The 19,248-nt window shown below is 33.4% G+C and overlaps 1 protein-coding gene across 4 annotated transcripts in view; it reads right to left on the bottom strand.

The window, feature by feature from the left end:
- Positions 1-19,248, bottom strand: part of HisT (Histamine transporter) — a 58,428-nt gene that overhangs the window by 3,738 nt on the left and 35,442 nt on the right. For all 4 annotated transcript variants that reach the window (XM_073091443.1, XM_073091456.1, XM_073091448.1 and 1 more), the window contains 2 exons: positions 5,290-5,514; positions 111-252 (listed from right to left, as the gene is read on the bottom strand). In XM_073091443.1, the coding sequence (XP_072947544.1) occupies positions 111-252; positions 5,290-5,514 (367 nt within the window). The remainder of the gene's footprint in view (positions 1-110; positions 253-5,289; positions 5,515-19,248) is intronic.

Here is a 19,248-nt window from a genome sequence, read left to right as displayed (position 1 = left end):
GCACATTAATACAGGGATAATTTGAGAATTATGATGACTTCCTTACTTCTACTTGCTTCACAAAATATAAAGTAATCTGATACATTATCTTCCCGAAAGTAGACACTTACAAAGAACGATCAAGACGAAGAGCACGCTGGTGAAGCCAGCTACCAAGTAGAACATGATCTTGAAGTCATTGGCGATCTCCTCCACCGTGCCCTGCGCGCGGACCAGCATGGGGGGGAGGAGGAACCCAAGAGCTACTCCGAGCTGGAAGAGAATTAAGAATTATAGTGGAATCATACGCTGTGGACATATGAGTAGGTATGTGGGATATGCAATGGTAAATACATTCTTTACGCGGCTCGTCATTAACTCATCGTTACCATAAGTAGATAGGTACAAATTTATACAAAATAAATAACGTTAAAAAAAATCACATTGATCCTAATTCTGCAAATCTGTGAATACTTAAAACCAGTTTTCAATTCATCAGACCGATAGAACTTTTATAAAATCAAACTAAGTATTTTGCTCAACGAAGTGGCAATTCTAATCCATTAAGGATTAATGTTTAAATACGCGGTGCCGTTCAGCGCAGACTTGCTTTGGTCTTTGTAAAGGTTATCCTTGTGAAACTAAATTAAATGTTGTAAATGTTAAATGTGATTTCGTAACAAAGGATTTTTATACCTTTCAAGGTTAGCAGACTGTGGCAATGGATACCGTTCAAAACAGATCAAAACTTTCTTAATTGGTAAGGGAAATAGGATACTGAATAAAGATGATGATTTGTGGGAAAGCCCATAAATATAAACACCTGTTGTCAAAATAAAGTGTTTTCGTACAACATCTGGAAGTGGGCAGATCTCCTTTATATCTCATTATTTATAATTGAAGTAGAAAACTAACATTATATCTACCGGTTAGGTTAACTATACACATGTCCCTGTAGTCCCGGGACTAGAAAAGGGCTACGGTATCCCCTGCCTGTCGTAAGAGGCGACTAAAAGGGGGCTTCCGGGGTTGCGGGCGGCAAGATTGGGAGATCGAGCCGTCCGGCAAGCAACGACGAGAAGGAAGGCGGTGTGTGGTCGCATACGCAACGCAATGCAACGCGGGCAGAGGACTCCAGTTGCGTTCCGTTGGAGATCCCGGAGTCTTCTTGGCAATGCCGAGGACGGCCACCGGGTTTTAGTGCGGTAAGAATCCCATATAACCCTGTGTCGCTCTCACGACAACGGGTAACTTTTGAAGGTTTCCCCCCTTGTTAACAAAAAAAGGTCCATGTTGGAATTTCACATGCAAGAGTCTCTGCCTCATCACACGGTTTAAACCAAAACAAGAGCAGAGCTTAAAGCAAAAGTAACTTCGGTATTATTGTCGTCAAATCACAAAGGGTTTTACCACTTAAAAAAACACAGTAAAGTATTAAATATGGCTCTGAGAACCTTCAGGATTCTAATATTTGCAAATTCCCAATAAACATTCATTAATTTTGTATTCAGCTCGCTGATGGCTACAGGTCAGAGGTCGTTACGTGTTATTTATGGACCCGTTTGTTACCCAATTCACCGCACAAAATTGAAATTCCTCTCTTATTATACATAGTAACTAATTTAACTGGAACATTGTAGCGTTTATTATTTACACTTTTATTTTTCATACGATATTATCCTTATCCTTTGCTCCACTTTTTTCTTTTAAGTAGGTAGGTACCTAAATCGATTAAAAAACGAGTATTCTTTAAATATTTAAATTAAAATAAATTTAGCCTCTATATGTATGTATTTCATAAAAGCCAATGTAGAACAATTGTCTTATAACCAAAAAAAGTTATAACTAAATTGGTTAACCTTCAAGACAGTATTTTTAAATTTTTTACACTTATGGAAATAGGTATTCATAGCTATTGTTGTATGTGGAAAATCGCATCATACTAAATATAATTATATTTAAAACAGTGTTTTCATAACATGACGGTTTTGTAATATCATTATTCTAAAATCTGTACAGATATTTCCTTTACGGTTATGAGATATATATTTTACTTTATGATTTGCACGAATGGTTACCTGATTTGACGTCTAAATTTTCTAAATAATGTAAAGACTCAGTGCCTATTTTGCAAATAATGACGTATATTGTTAAGGCGTTCATTTTAGCTATGATATATGTGATACACTGGAACTTCACACATAATTTATGGAATTATTAGCACATTAAATATAATAAGTCATCTGTTTGCCAAAATGAATACATTATGACGCAATACATTTAGGTTCTAATGTGTTTATTTTTATTCACATCGAAAATATCATGACTGTTAGCGATTATTTATCTATGATTAAGTTTGATAAAATAGAAGAAATCTTTGCTTTTCTTTCTACTCTCCGTCCTCATTCAAAATTATTTCTAAGAAGACTCTAAAGTAGGCTATTTTACTAAACATACTAATCATTTTCAATTAAGTTATTGTCTTGTGATTCTATAAAAAAATCCAACTTACCTATCCAAGTACAAAATTCATAACTTTTTAATAATCAGTCCTAATATAAGTCACAGCTACCATCATACTACATACAGATAGATCCAAATAGACAAATGAACCATTGGAATCACAGTTAACTCCTGTTGCAGTCCCCTCAGTCCTCGAATCCAATTGAATAAATGTTTCCGAGTGCCTTAATCATACAATCACACCACCGGCTTCGTTGCAAACAAGTGCCAAATGAATTGAGTAATATACCAGCAGGATTGATGTTGTCCAGATTGTACCTAACTCTGAAATCTTTAGAACGATTCAGTTCCTGCTTTACTTCGATTGAACCGTTTACGCGTTAATTTGTCACAAGTTTTTTTTTAGTTTTAATGTGTATGAGTAGATATGATATTTACAGGATTTCCTTACAAATATTAAGTACATGTGCTTGAAGAAGGGGCTTCTAAATAGTAAACTGAATAAGAAATGAAAACTTGTCCACCTAAAATATGATTATCATATCTGCTTTTCCGTTTTACATTCGTTATATTTATGGGCTGAAGTTTGAATATTTTCTTAGCGTATTTTTCTGAAATAACAGTCCAATTGATCAATTTTGTTAACATGAATCAATTATCTTCTAAGGTGGTCAGTGCATAACACGTAACATTTTTCTCGACACATAATATTTTCATAATGGATTTTTTATGGCATAGGGTATGAGAACAAGGGAATGTAACATATATGTGTTCAAGATTCCACGAATTATGTATACCGGAAAACATCCCGCGTCATATTATTAATGACTACAACGAATATTATTCATTATGCTGGGCTTAGAATGAAAAAGGAAATAGGGTAAGGCGCAATATTAATCGTGGTGAAGTCGAAAAGTGGGTTAGATAATTTAGGTTGGAAGGGATGCTCAAGGAAGGGGCGTTAAGTACGTATCTATAACTGTCCCGTGTATAGTATGTATACAAGTATATAGTATCGTTATGATCTGCATAATCCTTTTTTATTGTTTTCTCCCTCATTATATTTAAAAATAATTTTGCCTTCAATAACAAATCTGTGGGAAACATTTTTAACCTCACTTTATGTATAGTATATTTTAAATGATAAAGTAAATTACCCATCAGAAGCAGGATGAAAGATTCGCAATTAAAACTTTCTCTGAGAAAAAACTAATTAAACACTAAGATCCTCTAAACGTTGGGCTTCGTAGTTCAAAGAAAACCAAAATTTAGTTTGATGGGTTTAATTAACGTTTGAAAAAATGTTATACGTGTGAAAGAAAATTTTTGATTTCTGCTATTTGAAGTCGATGGAAACTTTACATAAAATGGTTAAGACAGCAGGCATACAATGAAAACGCAGCTTTTGCAAAGAAAGGTACGCTATAGTTTTGTGCCGTCACAGACAACTTCCAGTGAGAGACGTGAAAGAAATAAATAAAGATAGAAATGTATGAACTGTGATAGAATAAATGAGTGCAGTACCATAATCATCATAACGAAGGTGTACATCACCTTCATTATGACAAGAACACATACGAGTAACTCAGCAACAGACATGTAAACACATTATTCAAGTATATATTTGACCTGTATGATTAGGAATATAAACGGGTACCATATTGGCCAACTACGTTGACTTAGGCAGGTTGACGTCGGTTTAACTTAAAAAGACCTTAATATTATTTACACGTATTTCCGACATATTTCATGTATACAAGGGGTAAAGCCTGCATCAGCACAATTGTTATTAACAAATAAATCGTCCCTTAAGTGGTACTTAAATATAATTGTTGTTCCATAATAGGGTGTGATATGAAGTAGAAAATTGGGAGCTGAGAACGACGTGTTCCCAGGGCCCCAGCTTTATTCCAATATCGTTTAGTGCCATAATTCCTTGCAATCCCTTATCGCAGTCCGCCGGGTGCTGTATTCAATAGGAAAATATTCCTACCAGCATTTTCTTATTTCGCATTGCTTGCTCAATGTAATAAAGCGTTAGCAGAATATTGTTTGTTTTAAAACTTCTAGTGTAGGTGGTTAGATTTATAAATTATAGTACATTACAAATAAGTTTTAATATTTTTCTTCTTATATATAGCGTGTATGTCAGTACACCAAATGTAGAGCCATTTATCGTTATAATGTTAAGTTTATGTGCAAAAGTCTTGGATCGAAATCCATATTGGATTTATTCTAAATATTTCGTAAAGTCAGTAATACTCTACATAGAGTCCAATTACGTAGGCATTTGCGAACTCTTAGCCACGATAATAATACTCAGACGACTCTTATCCCACAATATCCTTTAGCTGAAGAGCACTGAAGTAGTACTTGAGTTTCGAGGGTAAGTACTGCGGTAGAAAGTAATGCTCATACAAAGAGTGAAACAATATTAGTAGATAAAAATAAAACTAATCATTTAGCGATTTATTACTTAATATGGCTACAAAATATTCTAATAATTAAATTTATTCAGCTCAGTGGTTCTAATAAAAAGTTAACAAAAACATTCAGTTATAATAGATTGAAGTGCAAACCGTTGTTACTTTTTTGTTTAATTTTATTTGTATAGGTACTTAGGCAACTCATAGCCTTACTGTAAAATATTCTGTATTGAGAGTATAATGGACGCATTCAACGATTACACTAACATTTTTATTCTGAGTCTGGGCCCAGAATAGAAATCAATATTCATCACTTAGGACATCAATGATGGTGATTATTACTGGAACCTCTTATGTATTGGACCGTTATGGTGACGTCATACGCCTTATAAGGATACAAACATTACATATTTGTACTTACTTGATTACCAAAAACGCCAATACTGCACGCCGAAGACACCTGATCAGCCCCAAACCACACGGCGGCGAGTCTCGGCGGCACGTTCAGTATGAACACTTGCGACACGGCCACCACGGTCTGGCCAGTGAAGCCCAGCCAGAACATGTCTTGCGGCACGGAGAACACCTTCAACCATGACCCAGCGCAAGTGCCGAGCGATCCGATTATAGTCGTCACGCGGAGGCCCTGTGGACAAATAAAAGATCTTTGAGCTTAGATAATAAAGACAATGATAGTATACAATAGTTAATATTACTCCAAAAACATGAATAAATAAGTAAACCAAGTTCTATACAAAACATTTTCAAGGTTGTCACCATGTTCACAATTACTTTCATATATATATCATCTAATTTTTTAGGGTTCCGTACCCAAAGGGTAAAAACGGAACCCTATTACTAAGACTTCGCTGTCTGTCCGTCTGTCACAGGGCTCTACCGCTTAAACCGTAATAGATAGACACATGAAATTTTGACAGAGGAGGCATAACGGTGGCAGCTATAACAACAAATACTAAAAATAAAACAAAGTTGAATATTAAAGGGGGTCTCCATACAACAAACCGGATTTTTTCGATCAAACTGTTAAACTGTACTAGGAAGACGGTTGAAATTTTTACAATACGTTTACTACTATAACTGGTATTATAATAAATACAAATAAGACCCATAAAACATATTTTAATATACTTATTTTAATTTTATTATACTTTGATTACGTATAATCGTCGTCCCATCGTCACCCCAACGCCATCTATTTGTGTGTTATATACTAAGTATTGTTGAAAATCATAAAATGAATTAAAATAATGAACATTTGGTAGTACGGAAGCCTCCATGTGCGAGTTCGACTCGTACTTGGCGAATTATTTAATGAATACATCAGCGGTACATTTTACCATCTAGATCAGATTTGTATTTGTTTACTTAATACGAGAACATTTTAACAATATTATAAAAGTGTCATGTGAAAAATACGTCATAATGTACATACATATATTTACTTATTCGATATTATTATCCGCACGTTCGCCTTGCTAAAAATATTCGCAACAATTGTAATACTGTTATGTAAATAACGCTCCCTTCGATACGTAAATATATTACTTAATACCTCAGAAGTGCTTACGTGAATAATGTTTTAATGTTCCTTCTTAGTTGAATAACTAAAAATGCTATTGGGATATTTTCATCTATTATTATGTGCTTACTTATATAAATTCTTTATAAGTATTCGTATATTCCAATGCCCAATTCGTTTAGGAATAAAAAAAAAATATCAAGAAACAACGAATTCGTTATTTAAGTCGACATTCAAATTTCAAATTGAAAATTTTCCTCTAAAAAATTTGTAATCACAAAACATTACATGCATTATAATAATTTTCTCTACCTGGGAAAAAAGGAAGGTCGCGCATAGCAATGAATGTCTCTTGACATAATTGATATGCTATCAACATAATATTTATCCTATTGACAACTTCACATCACTATTATCACAATATTCGGGACAATGAAACGTAAAATAATGAACTTATCTTCAAGCGGCAGTCGCCACAGCGGAAAATTTACATCCTTTGCTGCTAAAATAGTTCCGCCTTTACCTTTGAAAACCCGTAAACTATGTCTTTCACTTAGTGTAGTCTGTCAACGTAACTCTTAACTTAAGTTATTTGCAAAGCTATTTTACGTTAGGTTTTTAGGTATGTTACGCTATGCATTATGTAAGTTAAGTAATTTTATGCGATCAATATAATTTTCAAAACATTTTTGAACATAAAAATATCGTAAATTTATGCGAACCACAAAATAAATACTAGAAAAGAGAGTACCAACTAAGTATATTAACTAGGCTTATACTTAAATCTTATGTATAACGTCGATCTTGAATATTGTTATTAATATTATGTCCTACAAAGAGGTTCATATAAAAATATACATATTCAACTGAACTAAAAAAACTGATAATACATGATAATAAATACATTATATTTAAGAGTTATTTATGCTTTACAGGAATTGAGACAGCTCATTAATACCTGTCGTGAGGAAAATAGGTCCGCCCTTCGAACTAGGGCGCTCATCTCGCTAGCTCTTTCTCCACATATCAACCGCCTTTGATATATTTTGTTTACCGATGAGTGAGTCAAAGTGACGTCTCGTTTTTTATTATCTTAAATTTCAAAATGTAACACTTGAATTTCACTTGACATTGTTACAGTTAAGTAGGTACACAGGTACAGGTTTTTACAGGTACAGGTACAGGTAGGTTTTTTACAGGTACTTTTTTTAAATAGGTATCTAAGTATTAGTAGTTACGAGTAGGTAGTGTTTACCTACGCGTTATTCATTCGTGAAATTCTATATAATTGACATCAAACCTTGAAATTTAAAAAAATAAGGTAGGAATTTAAAAATAATTATACATTTAGCCTTACAAATGAAGCATACTTTATTTTAAGTACAGACATAAAGAAACGTATATGATTATAACTTCAGACTTAATTATTTTTATCTACAGATATCTCAGCAAATGTATATGGAGTATATTTAATTATTCAAGAAAACCTGTTTAATATTTATAACGACAGTTATTTAACCGTAATATAAAAACAACAAATTTTATAACCAAGGATATAAAATTATATAATAGGAAATAATCTGATTCCACTGCATTTTTTGTTGCAACTATTTGGTCAATAATTTTTTGCGCAGTCGTTGCTCTAAGCAAATATTTGTGTAGTTACGGAACTAAATTCCGTAGCTCATTGTTCGCGTTTTAATTGATTCGGTTTTTTTTATTGTAAAACGCGCAATGGGAACTTGGTAGTTTAAAAAAATGAAATTCGGACTAGCTGTCCAAATGCGTTTGAATTCTGCTGGCTAGTGTTACCGAATCCTTATGTTTACTTATTTTTCCGATTGTGACTCATTAATCTACATCAGGAAGCTGGTGGTGCAGACCTGTACCCCACAATAGGCCTCATTTCGTTGTAATTGGAGCTCATTCCGTTCATTTTTGTATCTATGTAATTTAACTATGTAAATTAAAATTGTAATTACAAACATGTGAGATAAAAAAGCTTAGTTTTACATTCACACTCAATTGAGGTTAGGGTGGCAAGTGGCAACACAGGCCCGGACTTGGCCAATTGTCTCCGGCGGGCTAACGAGCTCGTTTCGCACCGCCTACTCCAAATCTCCAGAATAAAAGTTTATCTTGACATATTTTTAGATGAGATGTAAAAGTATTTTTAGGTGATATGAATTTTGAATCTAGCTTTTTTATTGTTCATCGCAACTTTGTTTGTTACTTATTACATTTATTTTATAGAAAGATCTTCAAGAATAATAAGTCTCTGAAAGTCAGTAAAATTAAAAAGGTCCTATTATTTGAAAAGTTTTGCCGCCCCTTAAAAATGACTCACAGGCGCACAAGACTTTACTGTAGATAACACATGTAACATACTTTAAGTTAAATCGTTGAAATCTTTCAAACTTTGAAACGTCAATAAAATGAGGAACTTCGCAGATCAAACTTTAAATTGAAAAGTTCTTACAATGAAGATTTTCAATCGTATGAGCTCAACTTTGGAAGGTGGTAGAACCCTTTGTGGTTCGACTCAGGCGGCACCACCGCCACACCTATTTCAACCTAATAACAGCAGTGTTAAGCGCTGCTGTGTTCCGGTTTGAAGGGTGTGGTAAGGGAGACAGACTTTTCCGAGGCGTTCCAGCTTAGTCCTCAGGGGTAGCGGCGCATCTGTGACCGACCTCAGGTAGGAATATCTAATCCTATCTGGGGTTGATTACAGATGTCCATGGGCGGCAGTAGCCACTTACCATCAGGTGGACTGCATGCTCGTCTGCTACTCTTATATTATAAAAAAAAAACTCAACTCGCAGTACAAACAAACTTATAATGAAGTGGAACAACAAAATGTGGAGTGAATTGTATCTCGATCTCTTCATACAGTATCGTAGAAGAATTTCCGTGAACTTTAAACTACCGGGAAGCACATTCGAGTGGGAACTTGGAAATCTCTTAGTAAGTAATGTTATACCTCATGCACACAAATGCACTTATTTATTGTTTTATTTCCCTATATTATATACTCTTGCTCTTGCTCTTACTTGATATTACGTAAAAATATCATCATCATAATCATCAACCCATTACTGTCCCACTGTTGGGCACAGGTCTCCTCTCATAATGAGAAGGATTAGGCCATAGTCCTCCGTGCTGGCCAAGTGCGTATTGGTAGACTTCACATACCTTTGACTTTTTTTTATAAATGTCTCAGGTATGCAGGTTTCCTTACAATGTTTTCCTTCACCGTTTAGCAAGTGATAATTAATTTCTAATACGCACACGACTTCAGAAAATTCAGAGGTGCGTGCCTGGGATTTGAACCTCGGACCCCTCGATCAAGAGGTCAAATTTCTTAACCACTAGGCTATCACTGTATATATCTATAAAAATCCAAATCCAAATATTAGATAGAGTTTGAGATTGCATTAAATTGTATTTGAATAAATGTTTTTTTTTTAAATAATTATATTAAAGGATAATCTTAATATTGTAAAGAATAAGTTGATACTACCTATCTTCTACATACAACAATACATATACCTACTACATACTCGTAGCTACATAGTTCTGTAAAAAAAAATTAACAAAAAAATACAACCGACATCTATGTCACTACAAAGTAAAAAATAATTGAAATGAATGTTGGTTTAGTACATATTTCTGAAGTCGGCGTTCAATATATTTCGTTGGATAACTATGTAAACAGCGTGTCTAATATGAGCGAATTACTGAGTTAAGTGAGTGAACACACGTGTAGTGTATTTATGTGCAACTTTTGGCATAAATAAATGTGCATGGACCATAAATTGGAAGCTTGGTAAGTTTGAAATCTGTCACGTACAGTTCCGACGTAGGGCGGGGCAATGCATCGTTAATACTTATCGCATCGTATCGAGTTCTTTCGAAGTTGTTAAAAGTTACTGGATGTTATTTGGAATGCACCGACAGTTTCTTTTGAGGACTCCAGGAAATTTATTGCAGCTAAAGTAATAAATTGTTGGTATATTTTGACTATAATATGTCTACCTTTACAAATAATACTAGAATTGATAGCAATAGATAGATAGAATTGGTACCTAAGATTTATTGTGGAAAACCATAAGAAAATCTATAACTCTACTATGAATTAATAGCATTGCCTTGCTAGGACGTCTGCAAAATTCCAACCAAGTTGGGCGTTTCAACAAATTATCAGCTTTTTACAAGTACTAACATTAGTAGTAGATCAGTAGTAAACAAATTCAAAAAATATTCACTTCACATTCTAATTAACTCATTTATGGGAGATTTTTATATCCCCCATTCACTGATCATAACCATAATATAAATAAAAATGTTTCGCGTTGTTCAGCCGGGTCGGTTTTTAATTCGTTTACGTTATATGTTTACGCCCACGCGGTCGAATACCTTATTTATTCAGGTAAAGCGGATAAGCCCCAGCCAGTATGAAATATTCACATGAACTCTGTTTGAAATGTTTGTGTTTTATTGATAAGCCTTTTCGTCAACAGCATTACATAAACACAAAATATTTTCGTGTATTTTTAAGTGTAACTCAATAATGCAACACGGTTGAAAGCAAACGAGTAGGTAAGTTTAAAAATGTGCGGGTACGGTTTTACACACGTACACTAATTTTGAAATATGTTACTGATTACTGTATCAAAAATAGTTATAGAAAATATTTTACCTATTTGTTACAAATTTATGACAGCAACTTATAAAGTTGGCTCTACATAGAGTCGTCTATGAATATAGCGCTTAATGACTGTTATATATATATATAGGTTTTATTTTACAAACATTCTTGGTGAATCTTCTTCTAAATATATAAAACTCAAAGGTGACTGACTGACATAGTGATCTATCAACGCACAGCCCAAACCACTGGACGGATCGGGCTGAAATTTGGCAAGCAGGTAGATGTTATGACGTAGGCATCCGCTAAGAAAGGATTTTAATCAATTCTACCCCCAAGGGGATAAAATAGGGGATGAAAGTTTGTATAAATCTTCTTAGTTAGTTAGTTAGTTCAAAGCCGCGGGCAAAAACTCGTTGATAATAAGTATGGTATTACAAAAGCTTCAAATTACTGTTAAATATATATTTCCGCGACCGAGGGCTTTACTGTAAAATATGGTAGTCATTATCAAATTTAACACGCATATTTATTAGTTACAATTTTAATGCGCCTCCATTGTGAAATGAAGCCATTTGTCACAACCCCACCTCTTCATAAACGAAAAACGTTCGACCGGAACAAAATATAAGAATTAATGTAAACATTTGCGCTGTGTTGATAAGCTTTGTCTCTGTCAACGGTGTTACAACGTCACCAAAATATAATGCGCTGGTTCAGTGGAGTACACCTCGTAAATCTGCGACGTGCTCATGTTTGAATGGGGTAGTTAAAACTGGATTAGTGCTTACCTGCTTATAAACGCAGACTTTAACGTTCAAAAATATATAATATAATAGTTAATATATAATAAATTGCGAAATATAAAGCGGCAGAACAACATGCGGTGGCTGTTCCGATTTAAAAAACGTGCATATAAGTATTTGTAGGAGAATTATCCCTTAACCCTACAATATAATATCACACTTCCGGTAATATTCTATTCTTATTTGGAGTCCACTCAAGATTGGACTTTGACTTGGCAGTACATATGTACTGCCAAGACAAAGTTTAAAGGCTGCTGAGATTATAGCCAATTAATGTTATTTAATTTTTTATATTTCCTTAAGTTTTAATATTTCTTTTTTGTTTAAATTATATTTTTTGTATATATTGTATATAGATTTATAGTTTGTAAATAGAAAATAAAAACACTAAAAAGTAAAAAAAAAAAAATAATAATGTTATCAATTCATGAAGTGAAATTGTGTTCCGATCTTGTAATAGATAGGTTCCAGTCTGTAGATTTACAAAATATATATCACTGCATGTAATTTTGAAGGTTCTACATACCTCTGAAAACTAAAGACCTTTGCCTTTGCCACATGCTTTGCTATCACACACTAGAAACAATAAAATGAAGAATTAACTTCGAGTATGATATGCTTTTAATATAAATGAATATAAATCTTCAGAAATATACTCCGTAATTTTCGCTGTACCTAAACGGTATCTGGCAGACAATGGTGCTATTTATAGAAATATAGATATATAGAAATATAGAAATCAGCTTCAGATCACGCTGACAAATAATAAGCAATTTATCACTAACACAATACTGTACACCCAGATAGTAATATTAATTACTAGAATCTAGATACATAGCAATAGCTATCTTAACACGCCACGACATTGAGTGAGGTAAACAGAAATGATTAATAGTTTAAACTGTGACGTGCTTACATATTTTATCATATACTTACTCGTAGATGCGACAACCGCGTGGCATTGTGATAATCGACCTTACAGAGAATTTCGGATTTGATAAATAATTAGGCACATATTTATACCACGAATTAAGGAATAAAATCCGATTGCGGACGTAAAAAGTATAGGTAGGAAATAGGTATATGGCATTTACATTTCTACAAAAAAATGACAAGAGATAAAATAAAAAAGAACTTTCAATTCCGAAGATTCTTTTTTCATGTTTACTAAGAACGAGATTCCTCTTAAGTTATTCTAGGAACGCTTTCACAGAAAATCTTTGAAAATATTATAGAAAAAGCTGTTTCAAGGCAGTAGATTTCTCAGCACTTTCTAATGTCTATTTGCAAGAACGAGTAATATTGAAGTTATTTTTAATTAATAATTTTTTTCATAAACATAACAGGTTCTATTCACAATTTTATAGAATTTTCATTTTACTATTTTTTAAATCGATGTTCTCGATAATATTGCTATACTGAACAAGATCTCAAATCATATTGTAATTGCAATAAAAATCTTATTATTTATTTAATTTATCCGTTTTTTTTTGCTTGTATAAAATATCCCTAAGTAAATAAAGTTGAAGAATCATTCCGAGTGAAACTCATATCACTTAAACGTCGCTCCACTCTCCCAAGGGACAGCGATGCTAGATAGAAAATCTTGAAGCTCCGAAAATGTTCTCGCCACTATTTACACTTCCCCGCGTTCGTGATGCACCGCACTCGCTCGGATAAACACGGAATTGGCAATATGTCAGGCAAAAATATTTGATGTTCTTTTTATAATATTAACTTAACTTAACATTTGCTCCTAATGATGTAGCAAGTAAGCCAAATAAGCGTTATTACTTAAAAAGCCTCGTGGTAAGGGTAACACGCTGCTCAAACCAGAAGAAAACAGCGATTAAAAAGCTAAATATTTGATGTTCTTTTTATAATATTAACTTAACTTAACATTTGCTCCTAATGATGTAGCAAGTAAGCCAAATAAGCGTTATTACTTAAAAGCCTCGTGGTAAGGGTAACACGCTGCTCAAACCAGAAGAAAACAGTGATTAAAATTAAAAAGTTAGTACATGCGTCATAAGTTGAATAACTAACTAGCAATTTTTGTAAATATTAATTATTATTTTAGTTAAATTGATGATAATATACTCGACGATCGATCACATGAGCTGTGCTTGGTAAAAAGTATATGTTATTTATGTATTGGCTTGAGTTACCTCCGAATGGTAGTGATGATTATGTGCTATCATTAAATTGAATAGCATGACTTATTCGTGACGGTCTCCGCAGATAAGTACTTAGCAAAGAAATAAAAATGGCTAACAGTAAGATTTGAACGCGGGGCAACATTATAACCGACTAGCATTTCAATAATTTGCGGTATCGTAAAGTAGACACGTTGTTTAAGACCGCTTCTGTTACTATAACCATAAAACTTCACACATATTTAACTACAATTTCATAGTCATGAAATTGTAGTATGCCATAGGTATAATTATAGGCACAGTCCTAGGTCAAAGTCGAGTAGATAATATATTCTATGTTATTTTCACATTTAAATAGAAATTTGAAAAAAATATATAACTTAATTGATCTTCTGGGACACTTAGGTTGGTCCCCGATACGTAACCAATTACCACTGTTCCCCAAGTTAAACATCCCCTATAATTATAACATCCCTATTGCTTCATCTTTATCTCTATCTATACAAGATCTATTATCAAATGTTGAAATAACAAGGAGGTTACTGTCTTGAATAATTAGAGAGACAGGACCTTGATAGTCTTAATATAACATGGCATAGTTTTGTCAACTTCCTTGATAATTTCATTTCCTATATAATTATCACAGGCAATTAATGTTTCCGCGTTTCGGCGGGCACAGTAAGATGTGGGTTATCTATTACCATCATTAAATAAAATTTCGTCTTATAGGCAGGTCGAAAACTAGCGAAATTATATATTTCTAATATTGTAAAACTACCAGGATGAAAATACTTATTATGTAGGGTGAAATAGACAAAATAATTTATGTCATGTGTCTTTGGCAAAGGGAGATCTCCCGCCGGGCTAGGTGATCATGCCCGGGGAGCGGCCGTGCTCCGACAGTCTCAGTTCGGAGCTTGTATATATACAAGATGTTTAGAAAACTTCGATAGCGTGATTCAACAGCGCCATCTGTTGACGAGTAGCGGGAAGTCGCTACATGTCTATATGTATGTAGGAGACAACTTTCTTAATATTTTGGAAATTGCAAATAGAATGCAAGTAGACTTACCAAGGCTGCAAACTAATTTTGTTAACAACATTGAATGACAAGTAAGTAGGTATACCTCGTGAATAATTATTTTGTTGCGGAAGTTTATATTATTATCACATTTAATATTAACTTTAATTTCGCACTTAACAACTATTTAAGCCTACTTAAAAACTATTTCCAACATCTGCTTACTTACTGCCTTACTGTTATGGCGCTTCATTTGATATAAAAAGTTGGTAAAAAAGATAAAGGATAAGATATTAAGGAAATATAAAATCCTAAAGCTCTTTTATTAACTGGCCAAGTGCGAGTCCCGTATAAGAGGATCAAGGCATGAAGAGGTGCGGTGGAGGTGTATCCACTACGTTTACCACTATACTTAAATGTTTTTTTAAGTATAGTAGTTTTAAAAAGTTACAAATATTATTATTTGATACCATCCGTACTAGTTTAACTTTGGTATATTGATTAATACTTGAGCAAACATGTATGTACAATAGCTAAACGGCATAAAAATGGCGAAATACGGGTAGATCCGCGTGATGAATGTACACGTGTTCCCATTTGTACAGTACCTAGTAAATATTCCGGAACGTGCCTAGTTTTAATAAAACTACTCCCAGATTTATTGGAAACATTTTTCCTTCTAAAAGTACATACATATGTGTAGGTAACCTTAAAAAAATATATCATTTAAAATAGTGTTTCTAAAAAGAACTTAACGATAAATGGGTGTGCTGCCAAAAATAGGACATGTCGTGTGCTAGATTATGACCAAAAGAAACTAGGTTGGTAGAGACCACAACCTTAAGAACAATTTCTAAAAATACTAATAAGCGTTTCCACAAACGGTTCATTACTCTTAAGAAAATCTTTAACTCTATATTATTAGCTCAACTCTATATAAGGCATATTTCTTTCTCGTTTAAGAATTGAGGCTCCATCCTTGCATGTAGAGATAGCATAGTTAAACAAAATTTAGTTAAAACAAATTTACTTTGACAGTACCTACATTTTAAAATAAAATTTTTTGAATTATCTAAATGGGAAAATAAAATTACTCACTTGTCGATACAAATATTTTTCGCGAGATTTTTGCGAATGCTATATGACTTATTTCCTGAGGGGATAATTAGGCTATTTTATATGGTTTAGGCTTTTAACAACTTGTTCATGGTCTCTATTGTAATAAATCTAGTTACCTAACTTATACATATTTTTTGCGAATTTCTTTAATTTTCACAATATGGCTTAAAAGCAGCATATAACAAAACAAAACTTAAGACAAAGTTTCGTAATGACAAACCGAGTTTGTAAACACAATACATTTTTGTAAAACTTTTGTTAAATGGTAAAATGTTTCGACAGAAGAAAGTCGCTAATTGTTCCGGTTTGAAATTCGCAAAAAGCTTTCATGCAAATTCCAAGTTCGCAAAGCACTTCCCAACTAGGTTCGGACTTCGTATAATTGGTGACCACGGAGCTTAATACTCCGCTCAGTCATTTGACCACTGTTCAAGAATTTTACATTTTTTATTAAAATCGTTATTTTACGTTCACTTTTTACCTGACTGCGAGGATAATCTTTTTCTAACGTATGTATAATGTATGTCTCATTCTTTGGCATGTCCTTGGGTTTTAACAAACGCGAAGCCGTTAAATTCGTCTACATTGTAACATAAATTACTTTTAAGCAACCAAGTTATTGTTTTTATAATAACTACTAGTTATAAGTATGTTTTTCAATGTGGATGAATTGTAACATAGATAATACTACACATGCACAGTGTAGTCAAAGGTTATCATTCCTACTACAAATAATTACTTTTGAACCTATTTACCCATTTCCTGACGCAGATCCATGAAAAGTATAAGTAACCAGATCATTAATTAATTTTACTAACTAGAAAACTATTATTATATTTTTTTTTCTTCCTTTATTTTACTATTTACTTTACGATGGTATTTGGATACAGGTAGTGGAAATAATATTTTTATAAACATTGTTATAGGTATAAATTAAACAACTGGCTGCTTTATAACGAAAAGTTCGTATGATAAAAAGAACAACTCGTACCTAGTCTCATGAATTGTTACACATTCCTTTCATTAATGTGTGAGAAATCGCAAACGGGAGATATTAGTGTTTAAAAAAATTATAAATAATTGTATAAGTAACTAAGTTATTTCACTTCTGAGAATTTACGTGCCGTCTAATTTCTGTCGTAAAACTCATTATCCCCTGAATTCTCCCAATTCTATCAATCGCAAATCGCAAACTCCGTAAAGAGATTTTCAAAATCGGTGTAGTTCCGAAGATCGGCCATTACCGTTTAAACTTCGTCTCGCTGTTCTAACTTACTGTGCCTAATAGCTGCCATACATCACTGGCATTAAGGTTGCCTACAATACAATACCTGTTGAGGACAATCCATATCTTGTAACTTTATGCGTTCCAAGAAATCCACTAAATTGGCAAATAAGTGCAGAGTATTTCAGAATTTCCTTTATTATTATTTAAATATTTTTGTAGGTAATGAAAGTAACAAATGCAGTAAACTTAATGTTAAATAGTCATTGACAGCCATACTTATCTAAGTATTAACTCCATATCATAATCATAAAATAGATCACAGATGAGTCGCTTCTCATCAGGAAAAAAGTCCATCTACTTTACCATACCTTTCAAACAAGAAAACAGCCGAGCTACACTGTAACACTGCTTCTGGAAGAAATAAACTTTATACATTGCAAGATATACAATCATTGCAAAGTTTGCAACGGAATGCAAACAACCATAGGTAGGTGTGTCTACTGTAATGAAACTTGAGAATTTTCAGCGCGAATGTTCCTGTCGTTCAATATCTCAGAGACGGTTAGATGGATGTTTCATGTTGGTAAGATGACTCTATCAAGATAATTTCTACAATTGGAATACTAATGATTATTTGAACTGAAAATTTAAGCACGGTCACGGTATGCATTTAATTGCAACATAAGAGATAATGTAGGTAAATGGAATAGATACTTATTTAATATAGATTAATGAGAAAACAAGTCTTAAGAATATTGACTCAAAACTTTTCTCCATAGTTAAGAGGTTTTTTTTAGGTATCTTATCTCATGAATTCATAGATGTAAGAGAAGCTTTGAGATCCCGAAACTCCTAACTAAACAAAATAAAACATGACTTTTTCATAGTAAGTCTAGAAAATATTGTGTTGTGTATGAGCCCAGCTTATACAATGACTAATGGTAACACAGCTGCTATAACAGTTTATATTAAACGTATGACATAACTGTAAACACAGAAAGTAAACTTCAGATAGAAAATTAACTTGTTACAATGCAGCTGTTTCAATCATGATTTCTGACGAACTATTAGTAGGTACGTAGAAATTAACTTTTTAGTAAGTACTCACTGCCGCCCATTTGCAACCAGTTTCTATCTCAAACCCATCGACGGTTTCTACCTCAAACCAATCACGAGTAAGATGGTATTAAATGTAGGTTAGCCGGAATCCACGCCCTTCCACCTAAACGCAAGAATAATTTCAAAGGCGTGGCGGTGGTACCTCCCAGCTGAACTATACTGTTTCTACCACCGTTAGAACTTCTTTTTATGCAGCTGTTCTACTCGAGAGTTCCATTCACTGAAAAAAAAATTAGCAATATGTTCGATAACATATCAACCTTTTCAGTCCCATCACCACGTTTGCCGACAATGCTATTAAATGTGTGTTATCAACGCTGTCAGTTATGAAAATATTCCCCAAAATATGTATTTAGTTAGCTTTCTCATGGTGTGACGCACTAGATACATACTTGGCCTTTTTACCTATGTATCGTCGTTGCATCCTATAGTTTGTAAACTGTACCCAAGAATGGATTGTTAACTGAAGATAAACATAGATATTTCTAGCTAAAGTTAACGCTACTTGCATATTTACTCGAAACCTTGCAAACAAAATTGGGTGTACTTGCTGAATACAAGGGTAATGGTTGTGTTGTCACAATAGAAGGTGGTAGAACCCTCTGTGGTTCAACTACAGTGGCACCACCAGCATATGTATTTCTGCCTATTAACAGCATTGTTAGTCAAAGCCGTTTATAAAATGCAAAACAATTAATGGCCGAGTAATCGCTTTAATCTAATTACGGCGTTATCAAAAA

Source organism: Epargyreus clarus, unplaced genomic scaffold (genome assembly GCF_041222505.1).
Source record: "Epargyreus clarus isolate Ecla_fem2 unplaced genomic scaffold, WU_Ecla_fem_2.2 ptg000003l, whole genome shotgun sequence".
NCBI classification, from domain to species: domain Eukaryota; kingdom Metazoa; phylum Arthropoda; class Insecta; order Lepidoptera; family Hesperiidae; genus Epargyreus; species Epargyreus clarus.
Note: the sequence above shows the minus strand (reverse complement) of the source record. Positions and strands in the feature narration are given on the sequence as shown.